Genomic DNA, 20,746 nt, shown 5'->3' with positions numbered 1-20,746 from the left:
ACAAATAACGGAAACCGCCAATTTCGGCGGTAAAACGGCAGTTGGCTGCACTAGTTTTATCTGTTTATGATCACAATAAAGACTACATACCAAAATTGGCTGGTCTAAAGCTGTTTTAGAATTCCGCTACTGGAAGCTTAAAAACGGCAAAACTACAGGTAGGAAATAAAAAATCAGTTAAAAATCGGTCAAGGAGTGGCCAAACGGTCATGGCCTTACTATTCACGGAAGTTTATTATTACTCAAGAATTAATATATATTTATCAAAATATTTAATTGATTTGAAGCTTACATGGACTGCCGCTTCTGGCTGCGGTCAGCTGGAAACAACAGCTGATTTAAAAAAAAAATTTAATATGTCATGTAGGCATGTAAGATAAGCTTAATTTTACAATTTTAAGTCTATGAGTAAAAAAATAAATACACTGGAGCCATTCAAAGTTATTTGTAGACTAGGAGGATTATATCTTGCTGGATCATACCTGAACACCTAATTTTCATCTTATTTTTTACTAAGTTGATTAAATATTACAAAAGTAATTACAAGAGAGTTGTCCTTACTTCTGATCTTAGAGCTTTGTCTTTATGGATGTTGTCATCCTATTTTTTGTCTGTATTTAATCACTTATTAATGTTGTCATCATTGTCATATTATTTGATAAAAATATCAATGCTTTACAAATAAAATTTATAGAGAAGATCAACTTGATGTTTTTAATAATTAGATTTGTATATTTTGATTTTGTTGTTAACCCTTTGTAGACAAATTGATAATATTTCTAAATGTTATTTTTTTTAATTGTCTGCGTCTGGCATCTGACTAAAATAAAAATATATTACATTAGTTTAAACAGTTAACTGTCTTGACCCTTTCCAGACATTAATCAGCCAATTTTTGTATGTAGTCTTTTATTGTGATCATAAACAGATAAAAATATTAATTGGCACCGCTAACCGCCATTTTACCGCCAAAATTGGCGTTTTCTGTTATTTGTCGTTTTTTGGACATGGTCAGAAAAAGCATTTTTTTTGTTATGAAAAATAATTGCTCGTCATAAAATTTGGTTTTCTTAGCTTTAAAATTGGCCGCTCTACAGCTGTTTTAATATTTAGTGGCTGGACGCTAAAAAGCGGATAAGGAGCGGTCTGACCGCTATGACTAGAAAAAGTAATTTTCTCTAAAAATACACATGAACAACCAGAAAGAAGTTTTACGTCTCTATCTGTAACAGGAGCCGAGATAGAGGGGGGTCTGTTATGGGGTTAAGTAGGGATACAGAAGTTTAACTGCCTGTTTTTGCCGGTTTGGGTGCTGGAAGCGCCAATTTTTTTAAACTGAGAATAATATCTTAATAAGTTGTAACTATAAACAGATAAAAATATTATTTAGCGCCGCCAACCGCCGTTTTACCGCCAAAATTGGCGGTTTCCTTTATTTGTTGTTTTTTGGCGATGGTCAAAAAAGGTATTTTTTATTATAAAAAATAATAGTTTGTCATAAAATTTGGGTTTCTTAGCTTTAAAATTGGCCGTTAAGAAATAATAGTTTGTCATAAAATTTGGTTTTCTTAGCTTTAAAATTGGCCGTTTTACCGCCAAAATTGGCGGTTTCCGTTATTTGTTGTTTTTCGGCGATGGTCAGAAAAGGTATTTCTTTATTATAAATAATAATAGTTTGTCATAAAATTTGGTTTTCTTAGCTTTAAAATTGGCCGCTCTACAGCTGTTTTAATATTTAGCGGCTGGACGCTAAAAAGCAGATAAGGAGCGGTCTGACCGCTATGACTAGAAAAAGTAATTCTCTAAAAATACACATGTACAACCAGAAAAAAGTTTTATGTCTCTATCTGTAACAGGAGCCGAGATAGAGAGGGGGTCTTTCAGGGGGTTAAGTAGGGGTTTAGAAGTTTAACTGCCTGTTTTTGCCTGTTTTGGTGCTGGAAGCGCCAATTTTTTTTTAACTGAGAATAATATCTTAATAAGTTGTAACTTTATACAGTGAAAAAAGGGACAAAAAAAGATATTTTTTAGGCCTTTTCAAAAGGCAGTTTTGAAATCCCGTTATTTCAAAAAAAAAATTAAAATGCTTAGAGAATGGCTTGGAAGGTGAATTTAGGTGTTCTGCATATTTCAACTTAAACACATAAGGCCTAAGATATGATATCCCAAAAATCTTTTGTCAAAGTCTACTCTACACCTAGCGCTGGCGATTTCATTTTTCACAGGTATAAAATGCATGAATTTAGAAAACTGACTGGCGCTAGGTCTAGAGTAGACTTTGACAAAAGATTTTTTAGATAAAATATCTTTGGCCTTATGTGTTTAAATTGAAATATGCAGAAGAGCTGAAAACCTGCACATTACTGAGATATTGTTAAAACCGCCGTGCTACCGTTATCTGTTGATATTTTACATGCCTGGCGCTAGGTCGCCAGTAGAGATAGAGAGCTGAAATTTTGTACATATATTTCTAGGCCCCTAAAGTAACTTTTTAGGTTAGCAGAAGATTGAAATTCGAAAAAGGGTATTTTCATGAAAAGATCTAATAATTAGTCAACCTATTCTAAATAAATTAATCAAAAACAAAGATACATTTATAAATGAATATATGTTCAGATTTAATTGATCCAATAATGGATGTAGAATATACGTGGATATTATGACAGGATCTAAATTGTTGTCAAGTTGATTGCCATTTCCCCTTATTTATTGGTTAGTTCGTTACTTCAGTAAGTGAGGAGGGGATGGGGCAAAGTGCGGATATGGTTATATTAGCCCGCTATAAGTTTCCCCTTATCAGAGAAAATGAGAATCTGGTGTAAGATCCAAGTAAAAATAAATCCATTGATCAAATGCATAAACCATTTCGGCACCGTGTTGCAAAAAATATTTCCAGTATGGCTTCAAAACCGATCAATATCTGCTGGATTGGAACAGGTTCTCACTAACTAAAAAAATCATGTATTGCATCCCATAACTGACAATTTTCTACGAAAATAAAAATAAAAATTATAAAATTGATTTTCTAAATGTTTTTGCAAGATAAACTTATAAAGGCAGAAAAAAAAACATTCAAAAATATTTATTTATTAATAGGTATGCTGGCATCCTGTGTCCGACAGGATGGAGATATTAAAAAATTCCCACTCTTAGTTATGTGTCATACCCAACCCATATTTGAAAAGTCACTTTGTATTCACCCCCCCCCCCCCCCTCGAGAATAATGGGTTAAGGACTTTTAATAGCATTTAAATATAATAATATTTGAACAAAACATAGTTGTACTTAGTTTTGTTTATTAGAATATATATGTCAATTTGGCATAGGTTATCATGGAATGGATATTAAACCTCTACCATTTATGGAGAAAAAAGACAATAAATTTAACATTATTGTCCATAATTTGTTGCACAGCTTAGCATTAACAAGTTAGAAATATCATAGATAGAAAAAGTATCTTTTAGCAAGAATAAGGAATAAGTTAGGATTTTAAGTTAAGTTTAATCAAGTAAACCCTCAATGGTTTTGACAGAAGCGGAAGGTGGCCCTTTTTTATGAAACCAAAATATTACAATAGCAGTACAAAACAATATGAACTGTAGGTATCTAGTCAATTTTAAGGTTACAGGAATTATCCTGCAGGTCCTGATCCTTCAGGTTTACATTTTTTGGCATAAATAAAGCATTTTATGTTACTAAAATATTAAAATATCCTGTGGTAGTACATTCTATTAATTATATATTCATTTTGAGGTTCCAGGTATAATCTTGCAGGTCCTGATCCTCCAGGTCTCCTAAAATCTTAAAATTACCCCTGTGACCGCACATTTTGACTTATAGACTTCAAATTATGCCTATACAATATGGGTGTATGATATTTTGAAATATACCACGTTCATCCCGACTGGTAAGCTTGTAGCTGCCAATGATCGCAAACACCGAAACTTATGTTATTAAAATTTGATTTTAAAATTTAAAGAATAAGCTTTGTTAAATGATGAAATAGACCACAAAACTCCACGTGTTGACAAAACAGATACTTGTATGGTTACCATAGGTAAATATACCCTGCTGCGTTCTATTACAGACAGGGAGTCATTTTCTGCCATTTTAAAATACTTGAATCTTGTGATATATGTGTTTAATTAAACTTCTTAAATGTATAAATCACAGAAAAAGTTAAAATACATGGAAACATAAAACGTCCTAAAATTGCGGTGTAAAATGTCCATTCGCCCTATTGACAACCAACCCCCTGATTGCACAACCTTTGTCTAAGAAGGCCTAACTGTGCATGGTAATGAGTTACGCCTGTTTTGGGCCAAGGTATTTATATAGCGCACTTGACATATCAGAAAAAGGAACCCTTTTTAACGTCTTTAGTTATGACTTGGTGTTAAGTCAAGATTCGAACCTGTCACCTCCCAGACGTTTAACGTTTGCGACTCATGTTGAGCCATGGTCGCGTGTAAAAAAAAATCTTGGAATAGTCGTCCATTTCTATTCTGTGATTGTTTTAACAATTTCATAATTGCATCTTTTTAGTTTTAACCACAAATTTAAACAACAAGGATGATATTACACATAACAGCAAGGCAAAATCTGCTTTAAACCATACAGAACACTTACAACTTGACTGGTGCTTTCCAACGATGTGCGTTTCAAACCATGAACCCCTTCACCCTTTTTTTCTAATTGATTGAGAAAAAAGGGAATAGAGGCCACTTTTCTTCTCCTATAAATCATCCCTACTGAGAGCCCTATGCCTTTGATAGACCAACCCTGTGGGGATATCTATTACCCAATGTAACCTAACCTAAACTGACCTAAAGTATCAACAAACACTCTAAAATACCTAACAGCTTCTTCATTTAGAAAAGATCTTTGCAAAGCTTCTCTGGAAAGTGTAATATTGAAGTTTTTGTTCTAAAACTACAAAACTAGGTTCTATGCCTCTAGACTCCAAGGGCCCTGTATTCGAAGAATCATAGAAGAGAGGCTTTAAACATAGCTTAAAACCTTCACAATAATTTCATCTGGATAAAGAATGGCCACAGGTTCCATCAAAGGGAGAACTCAATCAGTTTAGCAGTTATTGAGATCTTAAGCTTGAGACAAAACGAGGAAATAATAGTAAACCAAAAACAAACATACGGATTGTGTTTATAGGGAAGCTATTCATACAAAAAGACAATGGAATGCATTTGTCAGGGTCACCTTTGAATGGGAGGTATTAGTGCTCACTTCAGGGAGGGAGGGGACATTGGGCTGTTTATTACACTAGTCCCCAAAGTTCTTATTTGTTGGTACGACAACTTTTGAGACTTACATGTAGTGATTCATTAAGATAAGTGTTCAAGCGTTATATTACTAATTATAATCTACAGAAGGGGCTATTCTGTGTATTTTCACTAGGGATATACATCATGATAAATTTATTGACAATTACCTTATCCCTTTAGATCCATGTGTTCATGTATTTATGTATCCATTTTCAAGTATTGACAGTTGTTTTATGCGTTAGTTATCATCATTGTTTTTATTTAAAATTATTTTTATCTTTCATTTTTTTCATATTTGCGGGAAGCTGTCTAATACTATACAACAAATAGTCATTAAAGATTCAATTATGCAATTTGTGCAAGGCAAGTTCATTTCAAATTGATTTATAGACCAATATTAGCAGAATAACAATAAATGTATAAGTATAGATGTATAATCCAGACAACTACCTGGCCCGATTGGTGGAAACCCTTTTTTCTGTATGTAGAATATAAAGGGATATTATGATAGAGGATAACTTGTCGTCAACTTAGGTTGCTAACATGGAACTAGTTTATTGGTCAGTTTGTCAATCAAGTAGGAGGAGAGGGGATGGGAAAGGGGATAGAAGAGTGAATTGTTAGCCCACTGCAAGTTTCACTTTATTACAGAACATGAAAATCTGGTATAAGATCCAAGTAATAATATATCCATTGAAGATAAAAACTTCTCACTTCAAATGATTAAAAGAGTAAACAATGCAATAATGCTTATCGAATAAAACACCAGACATCAAAGAGATAAAGATAAAAGCACTTTTTCATTCATTAATCATTGTATTTTGAAAGACTTTTAAAGATAATATTTTCATACTTTTTGCTTGTATAAGTAATTCAATAGATTTATGCATATAATTTTAATGTTTTAAAAAACCAAGTGTTTTTAAATTATCTTTTAATTTATATAGGCAAAAAGAGCTACGGGATTGCTCCACCTTTTTCATTATTTAGCTTAAACCCATTACTTGATCCAACATATTATCTTAAAGCACATCCTAATTGGTTCAGCGGTAAGCTAGGGCGTAAATATCTTACGGGACAAAACAACAGACAGATGGACAGACACTATGTCAACCGCTGAACCGATTCGGTTTTCCTTTACAGCGTAGCTTCTCATAATTGCAGGGCATGCTTATTTCTAGTTTAGGGGAGAGAACAATAACCCCTCAAAAAATTGCCCCCATAATATTACTTCACACCTTCTAAAAACTAAGTAATACTGTAGGGTTTGGCGGAATATTGCAAATGGCCCGATATCCGGCATTACAAATCATCTGGATATCCAGTATCCGTAAGGTTTTTGTATCCGGTATCAGGCCGGATATTGATAATAGCAAGATATACGGCTGGATATCCGGCCAAACCAGATATCCTGCCCAATCCTATAATAATAATTTGATGATCTATGAATGTGATCGACTGCAACAATTGCCTGGGAATAGATATAATTTGTTGGTTAAGTCCAGCTCCCATTTATTTACATGAAAGAGTCAATAAATAAATGCATAATCCTTACATAAAAGTAACAGGATCTGTGTGTGTCTGTGTGTATGTACAGAAGACAGGCTTTGTAAGCCTGTTATTGCTGCTCTACTTATTCATAAATATGTCCTTGTTTACAATAATCAATAGGATAGGTATTACATGTTAGGTAGACTATAAAAGTTTTAAAGATTTTTAATCAATATAATAGATTTGAAATCTGCATAAAATTTTAAGGATTTTTTTATAAAATTAGTTTTTTATATAATTCTTTATTTAAAGGCGCAAATACAAATTTAGTTAAACAATTTTGAGATCTGTGATTGGTGGATTGAAAACTATCTGCGCTCTGATTGGAGAAGCTTAAGTGACGTACATCATTCAACCAATTAGAGCGTAGGTAGTTTCCAATCCAGCTATCCTATTGGTCAAAATTTATTAACTTAAATCGTATTTGCGCCTTTAAATAAAGAATTATATAAAAAACGAATTTTATAAAAAATCCTTAAAATTTTATGCAGATTTCAAATCTATTACATTGATTAAAAATCTTTAAAACTTTTATAGTCTAATGTTAGGTACTCAAATTCAACTCCTAATTTATTTAATAAATAGAAAATACGGAGGAAGAGGGGTTCCAATGCCTAACCCTGCCCGGCATATACCTGCTAAGCCCCGTCCCTGCAGGGTTATCTAGTACCAAATATAACCCAACCTAATCTTATTTTTTACCATAAACAAACAAACGAAAAGCTGCCCTCCCCCCACCAACCTTCCAAATTTATTTCAAACTTAGGGATGGGGGAGAAGGGTTCTATGCTCCAATAGGTACTTTGGGGGAACCGCTGGTATTTTTACTTACATATTGAATATCATTTTATGTCCCTGTTCAAATAATTTTTAGGCAACCTTAAAATATGTCGTCAAATAGTTACATCATTTTTAACAGGAAATTTTTCTAGTTTTATCAGAGATCTAAAGGGATAAGATAATGGCCGATAATTTGATGTACATATCTAATGCAATGGTGACACACAAAAGTACACCACCTGTAGATTACAAATAATGGTTGAAAAGTTTAGACACTCAACTTTTCAACCAACCAATAAAAATTTTAGAAAAGTCCCTAAAGTTGTACAGCTAACGAATAAGAAAACGATATCACAAAACTTTGGGGACAAGTGTAATAAACAGCCCAATGTCTCCTTTCTTCCTTTACTTCATCAGTATGAATTAAAAAAATTAAAATCAAACATTACAAAAGAATCTAAATAAAGTCTTTCTCTTTCTTTGAGTTTGAATGCCTGTAATTTAAATCCTCGAAATCAATAAAAAAGCACATAACAGCAATGCACTTTTAATTGGGAAAAATTACGTATTCAATTGCCTTATATAACTTTTGTACATTTTGTTCAAAATAACCAATATGCAAAGTATTGGGCTTTACATCTGCGCAGGGGGGGAGGGGACATTGGGCTGTTTATTACACTAGTGCCAAAAGTTTTACAATAATATTTTATTATTCGTTGGCTTTCTTAATTTTGATTGTTTTTATTAGGCTAAGTGTCCAAACTTTTCAACCACTAATTGCAATATCCTATTCCTTAAGATCTCTGATATCTAAAAGTAAACGAATGTCACGTGTCTGTCTGTAGTAAGAGAACACGATAACCACTGAACCATCATGGTTCTTCTTCACAGTGAAGACAATTAAAAAAATTGATACTCTCTTTTAAAGTTCAATTTCTTATTTCTATATCCATGATAAATTGTCATTTGAAAGTTGAAATTTGATAGTGTTGATTTATAATTACATAAAATATAAAACAGCTAATTTTATAGAAATAATTTATTAAAAAAAACTAAACATAAACAAATTTATTTGGGCATTAAAATTTAAAATAAAAAAAAATAAGTTACAAATACAAATACATTTAAGATTTAAATTACTGTATAACACTAAAACAACCTAAATCCTATCATGAATAGATCACAATGATCTGTCTACCTGGCCCAAAATAAATTAAGCAAAATAACATAAAATAACAGAATCTGGGTATGTCTGTCTCTATGTGTAAATATTCCGATATGGTTCTTCTTTACATTATAGCATTTCATAAGTTCTGGAAAGGTTTATAGCTAGGAGGGGAGGGGGAACCACCACCTTCCCAAAAGAAATCACAACCCCCTCCCGCTCCAAAAAAATGTTAGTGTTAGTTGTGGGAGGCCTCTAGGTTCATGTTAAGGGTTCTTGTGTGATTCTGAAGGCCCAGATTATCCAAACTTTGGAAATGTTTGGAAAATAACACCTATAAGAGCATTACAGTGATCACCACTTTTATCAAAATAACACACAAGCAAATTTTATATTGATAGTCAGGGATGGATTTATTATTACTTGTATATTACACCAGATTTTTATGTACTCTAATAAAGTGAAACTTGTAGCTGACTAAAATAATGATCCTCTACATCCATTCACTTTCTGGTACAAGTCCTCTCCAAAACACCTTTGAATATATTCTGTATTTTTAACTGCAATGTAACGCGCTCATTCGCTTAGAGCAACCAACACTCATCAGACAACCTACCCTTTGATTGCAGAACCTTTGTCTGAGAAGTCCTAACTGTGCATGGTGATGAGTTGCACCTGTTTTGGGCCAAGGCATTCCCCCTACTCTAACTATTTATGTTGTGCATGTGAAATAGCAGCAGTAGGAACCATTTTTAATGTTTTAAGTTATGACGCAGTATCGGACCAAGATTCGAACCTATCACCTTCCAGACAACGAGCGTGTTTCGGTACTACAGCATTTGGCTGGCCGTTTACCAGATCTTTACGTACAAACGTACGAAACCTGCTACTTCCCACAAGAATCAAAACCAGCATAGTTACTAATACAATTTATTGTATGAAAACGGTCATGCTGAAATAAAAAATAACAAAATTAATAATCAAAATATTAAAATGTTAAATACATTATAAGAAATAAATCTTGTAAAAGAAAATAAGTCTTTTTTATTTGGAACAATCGTCTATTCCTTATAAAAGGTTGCGTGACTTCGAAATTATGTTTCAAAATGTATAAAAGAAGCTAGGGTTATTTTTTGCTTAAAATTAATCAAAACTAAATGCGAGTTTTAAATTCATAAATAAATCATCATAGACTACTATTAAAATATTCTGGTACAAAAATAAATTAATTACTTGGTCTAATTTTAATGAAAATGAGAAGATTAATTTGCCGTCTTTAAGAAAATCACTCCACTCTATTATAAATGCTTAAAGAAAGAATTCTTACCGAGGTCATTGATCTTGTCAAGCCGGGAAGCACTCAAAGGTATTTTTCAGTACGGATAACACCACATTTTTGACTATACATGGTTTTTTTATCACACAGATATTCCGCACATCTTGAAAGAAAGATTAAAGATGGCCACGCTAGCTTTGTTTTGGTTTGATGCGAAAGCGTTGTTTTGAATGCCGTGTTCAATTATGAACTTTATTTAAAAATAGGCGCTTTCTAAACTGCCAATAATGATAAGGAAAACAAAAGGGATAAAAGTTCGAGTTCACAAACGCATCACACTATTATACTTCCAATACACACCCGCCTGAAAGTGGGGAATCGAACATAACACCATTCAGATTTTCAACTTTATGTGCAGACAAATTCAAAACCACATAAATTACATGAGTTTTAAAATTTGGCCTTCTGGCCTCAAATTTGCTAGTAATAATATTCACGAATACTCGTACTAACACAAAATGACACAATTCCACAAAAATGTAGGAATAAAGGAATAGGATATAAAACATTCTTCATTGAAAGCTTACACATTCACAACTCACTCATGACACTTATTCTCATGGCCTCACAATTTTTAGAAATAAACAAAATAGTTATTTGAATTTGTTAGACCATGTAATGCAATACATAATAATAACTTAAAATAAGTACCCAAACTTTATATTAGGTACCTAATCATTAATAACGATAATAATAATGTTCTAATGTTAGAATAAACCTTAATGCTAAACATAATCTGCATTAATCATCAAATAATTCATTCAAATCTTTTTAATAAAAGAAAGAATAATTACTAAAAATTCTTTTCAAACAAAAAATTTTTTGCTAAAGAAAAGTGAAAATGCATATGTAAATCTTTCTTCGATCAAATCTTTATGTAAAAGATAGACAAGAAAATAATCCTTAAATCTAGATAAACAGAATAATCAAATAAAGTAAAATTATCCTTAATCTAAACATATCATCAAAATAAAATATCCTTAAATCTAAGAACATAAAAAAGGACTGTATTAATTCATCAATAAAACATCAAAATGAAATTAAAATTGCATTTTTGCATATGCGAATCTTAAATTAAGCTCTAAGTAAAAGAAAAGTCTCAAAAAGTGTTTATTTGGCAATTTCTCTTTGGCTGAATAGATAATAAGCTTTTTCTTGTACTTATTTATACAGTCTTTAAAATTAAGAGCAATTGGGGCCTCAGTTCAACCTGAACCTCGAAAGATTGCAGATCAAACCGACGCACTACAATTATATTAATGCCTCATGCTACGAGTCCTGTTTATGGTTATGTCTTGTTTCTTCTTGCGTAACCGTGAACAGGATTCCTGGCGCGGGGCTCAATTCACGAACATTTCTGAAATAAATAGAATGAAAAATGTTCTAAAGTTAAAATCATCAATAAAAATCAAAGAAACTGCAAAGAATCTTTAAATGTCAAACATCATTTAAGCTTTAGTTTTGGTGCTATCTAGGTTGTTCGTCCGAGGAAACAGAGCTGGAACACCCTGGATAGCATCCCTATTGGGCTTTATTCTTCGAAATAAATCAAACAAATCAAAGTACATCTGCTGTGTTCATGAAAATTACTGCTTTTTTGTTTTTAGGTAAATCTTCAGAACGAAAATAAATATAATAGTCTTAATATATAGTTAATATTAAATTATTTTGTAATGCATGTAATATAAAAAGATATTTTAAAATGATCAAATGTGTTTCATTTCTTATTCTTATCTATATAATTTCATGTTTGGTAAACAAGGAACGACAATAATGCTTCGCATCCAAAATTTAAAAAATACGTACCTAAGATTTTTTACGCGAAAAAATCCCAGGTCCCAATCAAATAAATCCGTAAAGAAAACTTGTGTATTCGAATAGAAAACTTTAGTTTTATGCGTTAGAAATAAAATCTTGAGCTCATTTATAAGTTTAAACGAAATTGTAAAGAAATTTGCGTCAAATTATAAATCTAAAAAAATATGCAATTGTTGAAAGTCGAAAAAAAATACGCGAAAAGAACGATACTAATAAAAATACTTAATCGTCTTGGGATTCATCTTGGGGTAGGTTTACTTTCAACAATCGTCTTGCAGAAATCTTGTTATCCGTGGCGTCAACATCATCGGACAATTTAAAACGGGCAACAACTGTACGGCCACCGCCACGTACGTCTTGAACTCTACCGAGGCGATACTTCTTAACCAAGTTGGTGCACTCGTCAACAAGAACAACATCTCCAACGCTTAGCGGAACTTGATTGCATCTCCACTTTACAGTGCGCAATAACTCAGGCAGCAGCTGCTGCTTGTAAACTTCATGGAACTGTCTAGTTAGCTCCTCCAGATGGCTCAAACGACGTGTGATTCTATCTCTGGAACCTGTTTCGAACGAGCAAATCCCGTCGTTAGCTCTACCACCCAACAGATCAGCAGGAGATATGATTCTCCATGTGTTAACATCATTTCCTTGTGTAGCATAACTCAAGGGTTTAGAGTTTAAAACTCTAGCAGTCTCGGCCGTCAGCAACAACAACTCATTGTGGTTAACAACAGCTCCACACAACTTCTTATTGAGGACACGCTTGGCGACCTGGCGCTCTATGCTTCCAACATACGAATGAGCGCCAGTCGGCACAAGGTGCCACTCAAAACTCACATCAGACTTCTTCATAACTTCATCAAGGATTCTCTTTGTGCCAAGGAAGTTCGTGCCGCGATCTGTAGTAACAACTCTGGGCATATTGTAGAATGCTTGAAGCTTTCTGAGGCCAATAATGACAGCCTCAGTACTGTAATCCAGCAGAACATCAATAAACACTGCTTGTGTAAAACGACAACAAGCAATTAACAACCATACCTTGTATTTGGCTGGATTATTCCTGGTGCAGACTCCAGGCCTTGTAACTTCCATTGGACCCGCGAGTTCAAGGTGAACATGGTAGAATGGAATCGAAGATTCTAACCTGTCGGGCAGGACGTCTGCCAAAGTTGGGGCTGAACGACGTGCATACTCTAGACAACAACTGGAACATGATTTAACAACCTGCATAGCCTCTTGGCGGCCACGTGATATCCAAGCATACCTGCGACTTTGTGCCAAAGTCTTTCTGTAACCGGCGTGGCCAAGTTCATCGTGGGCTTGCTGCAGGAACAGTCTGGCCAAATTATTGTGACGATCAATCAAAATAAGGCCAGGGGAATCCTTGAACAGCTTCTTCTTTCCCTCAGCTGCTGCCTCCAAGGCCTCGTCCCCACGGGACTTCATCTTGAGGACTCGGAATTTACGAACAGGATAATAACCGTCATTACCAACGATAGGCCAGTACACCTCTGTCTTGTGATAATAAGGTTGCAGACTATCAAATCTGCCTTCAGCCTCCATAATCATCTCTTTCTCCTGGTTGTATGATGCCAGGAATAAATCACACACAACATCTAGGTAGGTAATTGAAAAAGTGTGGCTGTCATAAAACTTAGAATCACCCATTGGCTCTTGTCCGGCCGGAACCAAAACTCCCGTCAGCTCTTGTCCGGCCGGAACCGAATTTCTTATCGGCTCTTGTCCAGCTGGAACCGAAACTCCCGTTGGCTCTTGTCCAGCTGGAACCGAAACTCTGATCGGCTCTTGTCCAGCCGGAACCGAAACTCCCGTCGGCTCTTGTCCGTCTGGAACCGAATCATTCATCGGCTCTTGTCCAGCTGGAACCGAAACTCCCGTTGGCTCTTGTCCAGCTGGAACCGAAACTCTGATCGGCTCTTGTCCAGCCGGAACCGAAACTCCCGTCGGCTCTTGTCCGGCTGGAACCGAATCATTCATCGGCTCTTGCCTGGCCGGAACTCGTTTCTTAACAAGCAACAATTTAAAACAGTTGGCAGCTCTGAGCACTGCCTGCATGGTTTTGCGGGCCTGCCTGTAGGTACGTCGTGCTAAAGTTCTCCAGAAATCAGTATCTACTACCTGGACAGCCATGCACTTCAATCTGACCATCCGCTGATTCATTTCATCCTCCGGGATGGGGTGATTTACTTCACCCGCCGTCTTTACAGGCCACTGGTCCTGCTCCAAGCGTAGCCATCCAGGTCCATCCTGGTACCTGGATCCTGGTGAAACATATTGAATGGTACAAGCACCTCTGGTGGCAAGATCTGCCACGTTCTGATCAGTAGGAAGCCAGCGCCAATCCTCTGGGCTGGTCAGCTGCTGGATCTCACTCACACGATGACTGTTAAATATGTTTAACATCACAGATTCACTCACAATTTGCGATATTGCGCAGGTGCTGTCACTAAAAAACATCTTGCCTGCCACGACAATAACTCTAGTCTTGGGATAGACTCAATCTTAATAGGAGCCACTTGACTTTTGCCACTGCATAAAATCACTTCGTAGCCTCTGGCCGTTGGCCAACCTAGGTAGACGATGGCTGCGTAGGCTGAACTTGAAGCATCAGAAAAACCAATGATGGTTGGGAGCCCTAATGGCTCATCAGGAACTAAAGAACGCTGAAATGGCACTTCTCCAAGCTTTGCCCTATCTGCCAAACTGTCAACAAAATCATCTCTCAGCTTTGCAGGTACATGCTCATCCCAGGCCACTCCACTAATACAAACCTACCGAAGAATAAGCTTAGACTTCAGGAGTAACGGACACATGAGGCCCAGGGGGTCGTACAATTGTTGTACGACCCGCCAAATCTCTCTCTTCGTTACACATTCTGGCATGGCTCTCCATAAATCTAACAGGTCAAGGTCCTCCAGCAATTTTCGGCCCTTTACCTTAGCGCCATGATTCACCCGAGCAGGTAGAGTAAGAACATCTTCTCTGGGGGCCCATTGAATGCCCAGTACCTTAACAGGATCAATATCATCTCCAGAATAAATAACTAATTTAAAGCTGAAGTTGCCAGGTTCAATCATCTCCTTCAACTCTTCGACCATTTTGACGGCTTCTGGCTTGCTATTGTGGCCGCCAGTATGGTTATCAATGTACGTGCACTGCTCCAGCTTGATAGCTGGAGCATCCTGGTGCAGCACAAACTTGGATCCGGTAGGTTGTTGCTCACTTCTCCACAGGTCCTGCTTTGCAACTACCTCTGCTCCCTTCACGTATTCAGATCCATAAACATCATGAACATCTTGGCGGCTGCGCCCTCCAAAAATCTGTGCTGTAAGTCTCAGGGCTGTGATGGCGAAATCGCCGGCCAATTTTTCCCCAAAGTTAATTTTTTTGGTCAAATAAACTTCGGGGTTGGCATGTTCATCCTCTGCAAACCACACTCTCTTCAGCTGCGAATCTTCATAAGTGGCCGCCAAAGAATTGTAAAATTTACACACATCACAAATACAGGCACACTTGTAACTTCTGAACCGAATGAGATTGTGAAACAATGTGTAGGTGGGTTGTGGGCCATCCATCATGATGTGATTTAAACTTGTTCCATTGCAGGTCAAGCTAGAATTTGCGCAGATTCTCAACGGGGTAGAAATGCTGTCCTTGAAGGCTGAATTAAAATAAACTGGACCTTCATAAGCTAGATCGTGTGGCGTTGCTTTGACGTATACACCACGGGACACCGCTTCTTTGAACACCTTGCAGAATACGTCATATTCGCCGTTTTTTATCATGCGCCGGCGATCACGTAGCGCAATATTATACGCCTGCCGCGAATTGTTCGGCAGCGTATTTGTTGGCAACCAGTATGGGTAAGCTGCCGTCCACTCCTTCTTCACAAGATCCAATGTTAAACCTTCTTTGATTAGATCCTGTTTTTGCTGGTCAACGGCTGACTTGCCTGAGGCAAGTGCCAGGCAGTGCCTGCAGCCTGTGCAACCATTGCACAGCCGCGGCGGCTGCACGCCTAACGACTCCGACGATAGGAAGTCCATCGCTGCAACTTCCAACTTAGTAACTTTACAAATAACAGGCTTACTAACAGGCTTTCCATCAGCAGAAACAACAAGGAAACCTGTGCCAAAAATGCGGCGGTATAATCTTGATTCGCTGATGAGTTTATCCGCCGCCGGAAACGTCGTGGGCGTGACATGCCCAAGGAGAATATCTAATGGACCGTTCACCAATGAAAAGTCCTCTGGCTTCATATCAAACAGAGCAGCTGCGGCGGCTGGGTCCATGCTGCACAGCCCGTCTGTGTCCAATTGTGTGAACAACAGCTGCCTCCATAACATGCTTGTTCTTGTTACGGTCAACCAGGCAGAGCTTAACTGTTGGACATGACTGAACTTTGCCATCAGCCATTGAAATAGTAGCTACACGTCCAGTAGAGGGCAACTGCAACTTCTTGGCAATAGACTGTGTAACCATGGTGAGGTTGGCACCTGTGTCCCACATCCCGGACACAGGCACCTTCCTCTTGTAGACATCCAGGGCGTCCAGCTTCTGGAGCATCAACATGTAATTATTCTCACCCAAAAACGGCGCTTAATAAACAGCTGAAACCTGGGCGACGGACTCGTGAAGCAACGAGTTATGTTTCTGTCCACAATTGTTGATCCTGCAACCTCCAAGCTTCTCAGCCCGCGGACATTCTGAGGCGCGGTGCCCCTTGTTAAGACACAAGATGCACCCGCCGATTTTCATCACAAACTCTTTCCATTCTGGAACAGACTTGGTTGTAAACTTTGAACATTTAAACAAAAAATGTTCACCATTGCAGCCATCTGAAGGACAAGACTGCTTCTTCTTGAACTTGCTAGGTGTACCAGGTTTACCTACGGCGGCCGCAGCTGCGGCAGGATTACCTTTCTTCTTGGACGGCGTGTCCAAGCCGTGACTGCTGCGCATCAATAAGGCGCCACGTTGTTGCTCTAATATATCCAGCAACTTAGGCACGTCGGGGACGTTCATGCTCCTGAGTGCAAGGTCGAGCTTATCTTAAAACTCTTTCGGCAGTTTCTTAGACAGCATCTCCAACAATAAAACCGTGAGCCATTGGTTTGTAGAAACTGTGTCTTTACCATCAGCCTTGGTTATCTGCTCGCGCTGGTTGATGGCACCTGAGAACTCGGCGAGAGCGCTGACAATCTGGCCGCTCTCGGACAATTTACCTTTCTTGTCCCAGTTGTTGTAAATACACAACATCTGTCTGGTTCTAGATTTGAACAGCTGGTCCAAATACGTCCATTGCGCTGCATGCGTGGCAATCTGTTGCAATTGCAGCCTCAACGGTTTATCCTTCATTACTCGTTCACAACTTAATACCATCTGAGGGTAGCTGGGCTCATATCCAGTAGTAAGCTTCTGGAAATTCTCCTTAAATTGCGCATAAGAAGATTCTTGCCCATCAAAGCTGGGAAGGAGTTTCTCGTCTATTCGTGGCATGTATCCATGAGGCGAGAACATCGGACTGGCAGCAAATGATTGAGCGCCAAATGACGGCAGCATAGGATCTGCCGAGGCACCCGAGACTGGCGTAACAGGCTCTTTCTTAGCCTTTGCCAGTGTCTCCATCAGTTTAGTCATATCACTGATAATTTTAGTTGGTAGAGGTATGTAATCACCTTTTATAACTTTCACTATCTGCATACAACGTTGTTGTAAACTGTTTTTGTGAGCTGCGAGATCATCACCAAGAACTAAAACCTCATTGCTTATCGCTCTTAGCTCATCTATGGCATTTAATGTAAGTTTTAACTCGCTATAGTTCTTTCGTGCCATGATAACGTCACTATAAAAATCCTTTAGGTTATTATCATCTTGGATTAACACATCCAGCTGTTGAAAACCGCTCATGGTACGTTCAAGATTTAAGTTCGCATCATGAACAAGGATGCATTCCTTGCCGAGATTAACATTGATGTCTGCGGTATCTGAGACTACCTGCATCACTCTGTCTAACTCTTCGGTTATCACCTCAACTGCCCTAGGCAATCTGTCCGACAATAATTCATACCTAGTCTTTTTAGGTGCCATTTTCACTTTTGTTAACACTGATTACAACTATAGTCACGTGTAGAATTTATTCACATTCAACACATACGGTAACTGTCACTGGCTTTGTCTGGCTGACTGGACTTCATACCGTTTTCATTGTTTCGGTACAACGGCATTTGGCTGGCCGTTTACCAGATCTTTACGTACAAACGTACAAAACCTGCTACTTCCCACAAGAATCAAAACCAGCATAGTTACTAATACAATTTATTGTATGAAAACAGTCATGCTGAAATAAAAAATATCAAAATTAATAATCAAAATATTAAAATGTTAAATACATTATAAGAAATAAATCTTGTAAAAGAAAATAAGTCTTTTTTATTTGGAACAATCGTCTATTCCTTATAAAAGGTTGCGTGACTTCGAAATTATGTTTCAAAATGTATAAAAGAAGCTAGGGGTATTTTTTGCTTAAAATTAATCAAAACTAAATGCGAGTTTTAAATTCATAAATAAATCATCATAGACTACTATTAAAATATTCTGGTACAAAAATAAATTAATTACTTGGTCTAATTTTAATGAAAATGAGAAGATTAATTTGCCGTCTTTAAGAAAATCACTCCACTCTATTATAAATGCTTTAAGAAAGAATTCTTACCGAGGTCATTGATCTTGTCAAGCCGGGAAGCACTCAAAGGTATTTTTCAGTACGGATAACACCACATTTTTAACTATACATGGTTTTTTTATCACACAGATATTCCGCACATCTTGAAAGAAAGATTAAAGATGGCCACGCTAGCTTTGTTTTGGTTTGATGCGCAAGCGTTGTTTTGAATGCCGTGTTCAATTATGAACTTTATTTAAAAATAGGCGCTTTCTAAACTGCCAATAATGATAAGGAAAACAAAAGGGATAAAAGTTCGAGTTCACAAACGCATCACACTATTATACTTCCAATACAGAGCGGATGCGCTAGGTGTTGTAGCACAGTACGGGTAAATTGGATTAAAAGTGGGAACACCTGAATTTGAAATTTGAAATTGCGAACGCTGCATTACTTAATACTTTTAATCCATTTAAAATCTCTACTCTAAAGTTCACCAACAAGTTGTTTGCAGGGGGACAGGACAATGGAATCTATTTACAATCTCTACTCTAAAGTTCATCAATAAGTTGTGGGCAGGGGGACAGGACAATGGAATCTATTTACAATCTCTACTCTAAAGTTCATCAACAAGTTGTGGGCAGGGAAAGGACAATTGAACGTCAAAAATGTTCCTGCCATTGTCTGTGCAAACTTTACCGTACATCTTTTTTATATAAAGTAGTTAGGTTTTTTGTCCAAATCTTAAAATTTTAATAACTACTGAATTGATTAAGTTCTTCTTTTTAGGGAAGCTTCATATAAATCCTAGGATGATTTTAGACTATTTTATTCTTTTGTTATAGACTTTGCTACCAAAATGTCTATGGTGTTAATTTTAAAGCTGTTGGTTATTTTTTTTATATATTTTTATGAATATTTTTACTTGATGCAGTAGTCAATTACCCTTATGTTCATTTGTCTGTTTGTCAGATTTATCAATGGATATAGAATATACGTAGATATTATGACAGGTAAAAAACCAGTACGAGGGAAGAAGATGGAGTAAAGTGGTTGGATGGGGAATATCGTTTTTTTTAGCCCGCTGCGAGTTTTACTTTATTAGAGATCATTAAAATCTTCGCTTTTCAAAATATAAATTTGGTAGGCTGAATTCGCGCTATATCTTATTGAAGTAATTTAAAGGTCCGACATTTTGTGATGTGAATTTCAAAACAGAAATTAAAGCATAAAGTCATATTATCCAATGATGTGTCTACTAGATATTTAAAATATTAAGTATTCCAAACCCTAAACGTATCGTATTTCGAGAAAATCTAGAAGGGAATTTAGAGATATGAAAATATTGAAATTGGGGAATATTAATTAACGTGTGCAAGAATTCTATTTCAAAAATAGGATATTTATTCCCCTCTCCGTTCGTTCAAAAATACCTCCCTATTTCTATTTTTCTAAATATTCAAATTTCTTAATATTTATTTACGAAGTACTTCGTAAATAAATAGAAGATTTTGAAAAATAATAAATTTTTACGTTTTATATTTCTATTTCGAAATAAATCACGCAATCTTAAATGAAGTATGTTCGTTAAACAATTCCGAAATAAAATTTACTAGATATATTAGACTTTTAGGTTCTTTCTATGAAATTAATGTGATGACATAATTTCCTTACTCCAAAAAGTCTACCTGTTAAGAATACGACATTTTAGACGTCTTACTTTTTTCATTGCTTTTTTTACAGGGTAAAATAAAAATTCTTCCTAATATTAAAAAAGTATAATTTTGCATTACGTAAAAAAAGTATATAACGATAATGAAATATATTAAAGTTAACTTATAATAGTTTGTAATTGTATTTGTAACAATATATTTATAGATTCCCTGTTATTTGATATCATCCGTTTCCGGTGTATGCTGTTCAATTTATATCAGGGATAAATATATACACAAAAATTCCTCCAACAAATTTTTATTATTTACCGTGGTCAAAACATATTAAAAAATCTTATTTTAAAAAATGTAAATATAACGAAATAAATTATATTGAAGTTTCTAATTACCCATGTACATTTCTACCTCGTGTCTCCATGAGGTGCACACACACATAGTTCTTCAGTCCTTATT

General features: G+C 36.1%; 3 protein-coding genes across 3 annotated transcripts in view; 2 read left to right on the top strand and 1 right to left on the bottom strand.

Moving 5' to 3' along the window:
- Positions 1-20,746, top strand: part of LOC145330225 (ankyrin repeat domain-containing protein 13C) — a 526,153-nt gene that overhangs the window by 249,890 nt on the left and 255,517 nt on the right. The gene's annotated exons all lie outside the window — the stretch shown is intronic.
- MED1 (Mediator complex subunit 1) overlaps positions 1-20,746 on the top strand; it is a 509,044-nt gene that overhangs the window by 249,891 nt on the left and 238,407 nt on the right. The gene's annotated exons all lie outside the window — the stretch shown is intronic.
- Positions 12,155-16,215, bottom strand: LOC145330849 (uncharacterized). The gene is made up of 3 exons (XM_080175512.1): positions 14,732-16,215; positions 14,075-14,339; positions 12,155-13,513 (listed from the first exon to the last, which is right to left on the bottom strand). The coding sequence occupies exons 1-3, from the start codon at positions 16,213-16,215 to the stop codon at positions 12,155-12,157; spliced, it is 3,108 nt and encodes a 1,035-aa protein (XP_080031638.1).

Source organism: Acartia tonsa, chromosome 10, assembly GCF_053477335.1.
Source record: "Acartia tonsa isolate MP-2025a chromosome 10, ASM5347733v1, whole genome shotgun sequence".
NCBI classification, from domain to species: domain Eukaryota; kingdom Metazoa; phylum Arthropoda; class Copepoda; order Calanoida; family Acartiidae; genus Acartia; species Acartia tonsa.
The sequence above is the reverse complement of the archived record's forward strand: the minus strand, read 5'-3'. Positions and strand labels throughout refer to the sequence as shown.

Bases quoted from the DNA above. Each gene is read 5' to 3' on its own strand.
- LOC145330849 (XM_080175512.1), bottom strand. From the start codon at position 16,215: ATGAAGCCAGAGGACTTTTCATTGGTGAACGGTCCATTAGATATTCTC. The intron at 14,340-14,731 runs GTAGGTTTGTAT...CATATTTAACAG, and splicing joins AAGTCTAAGCTTATTCTTCG to TCATCGTGTGAGTGAGATCC. The intron at 13,514-14,074 runs GTAGTAGATACT...TCATACAACCAG, and splicing joins TGAAGTGCATGGCTGTCCAG to GAGAAAGAGATGATTATGGA.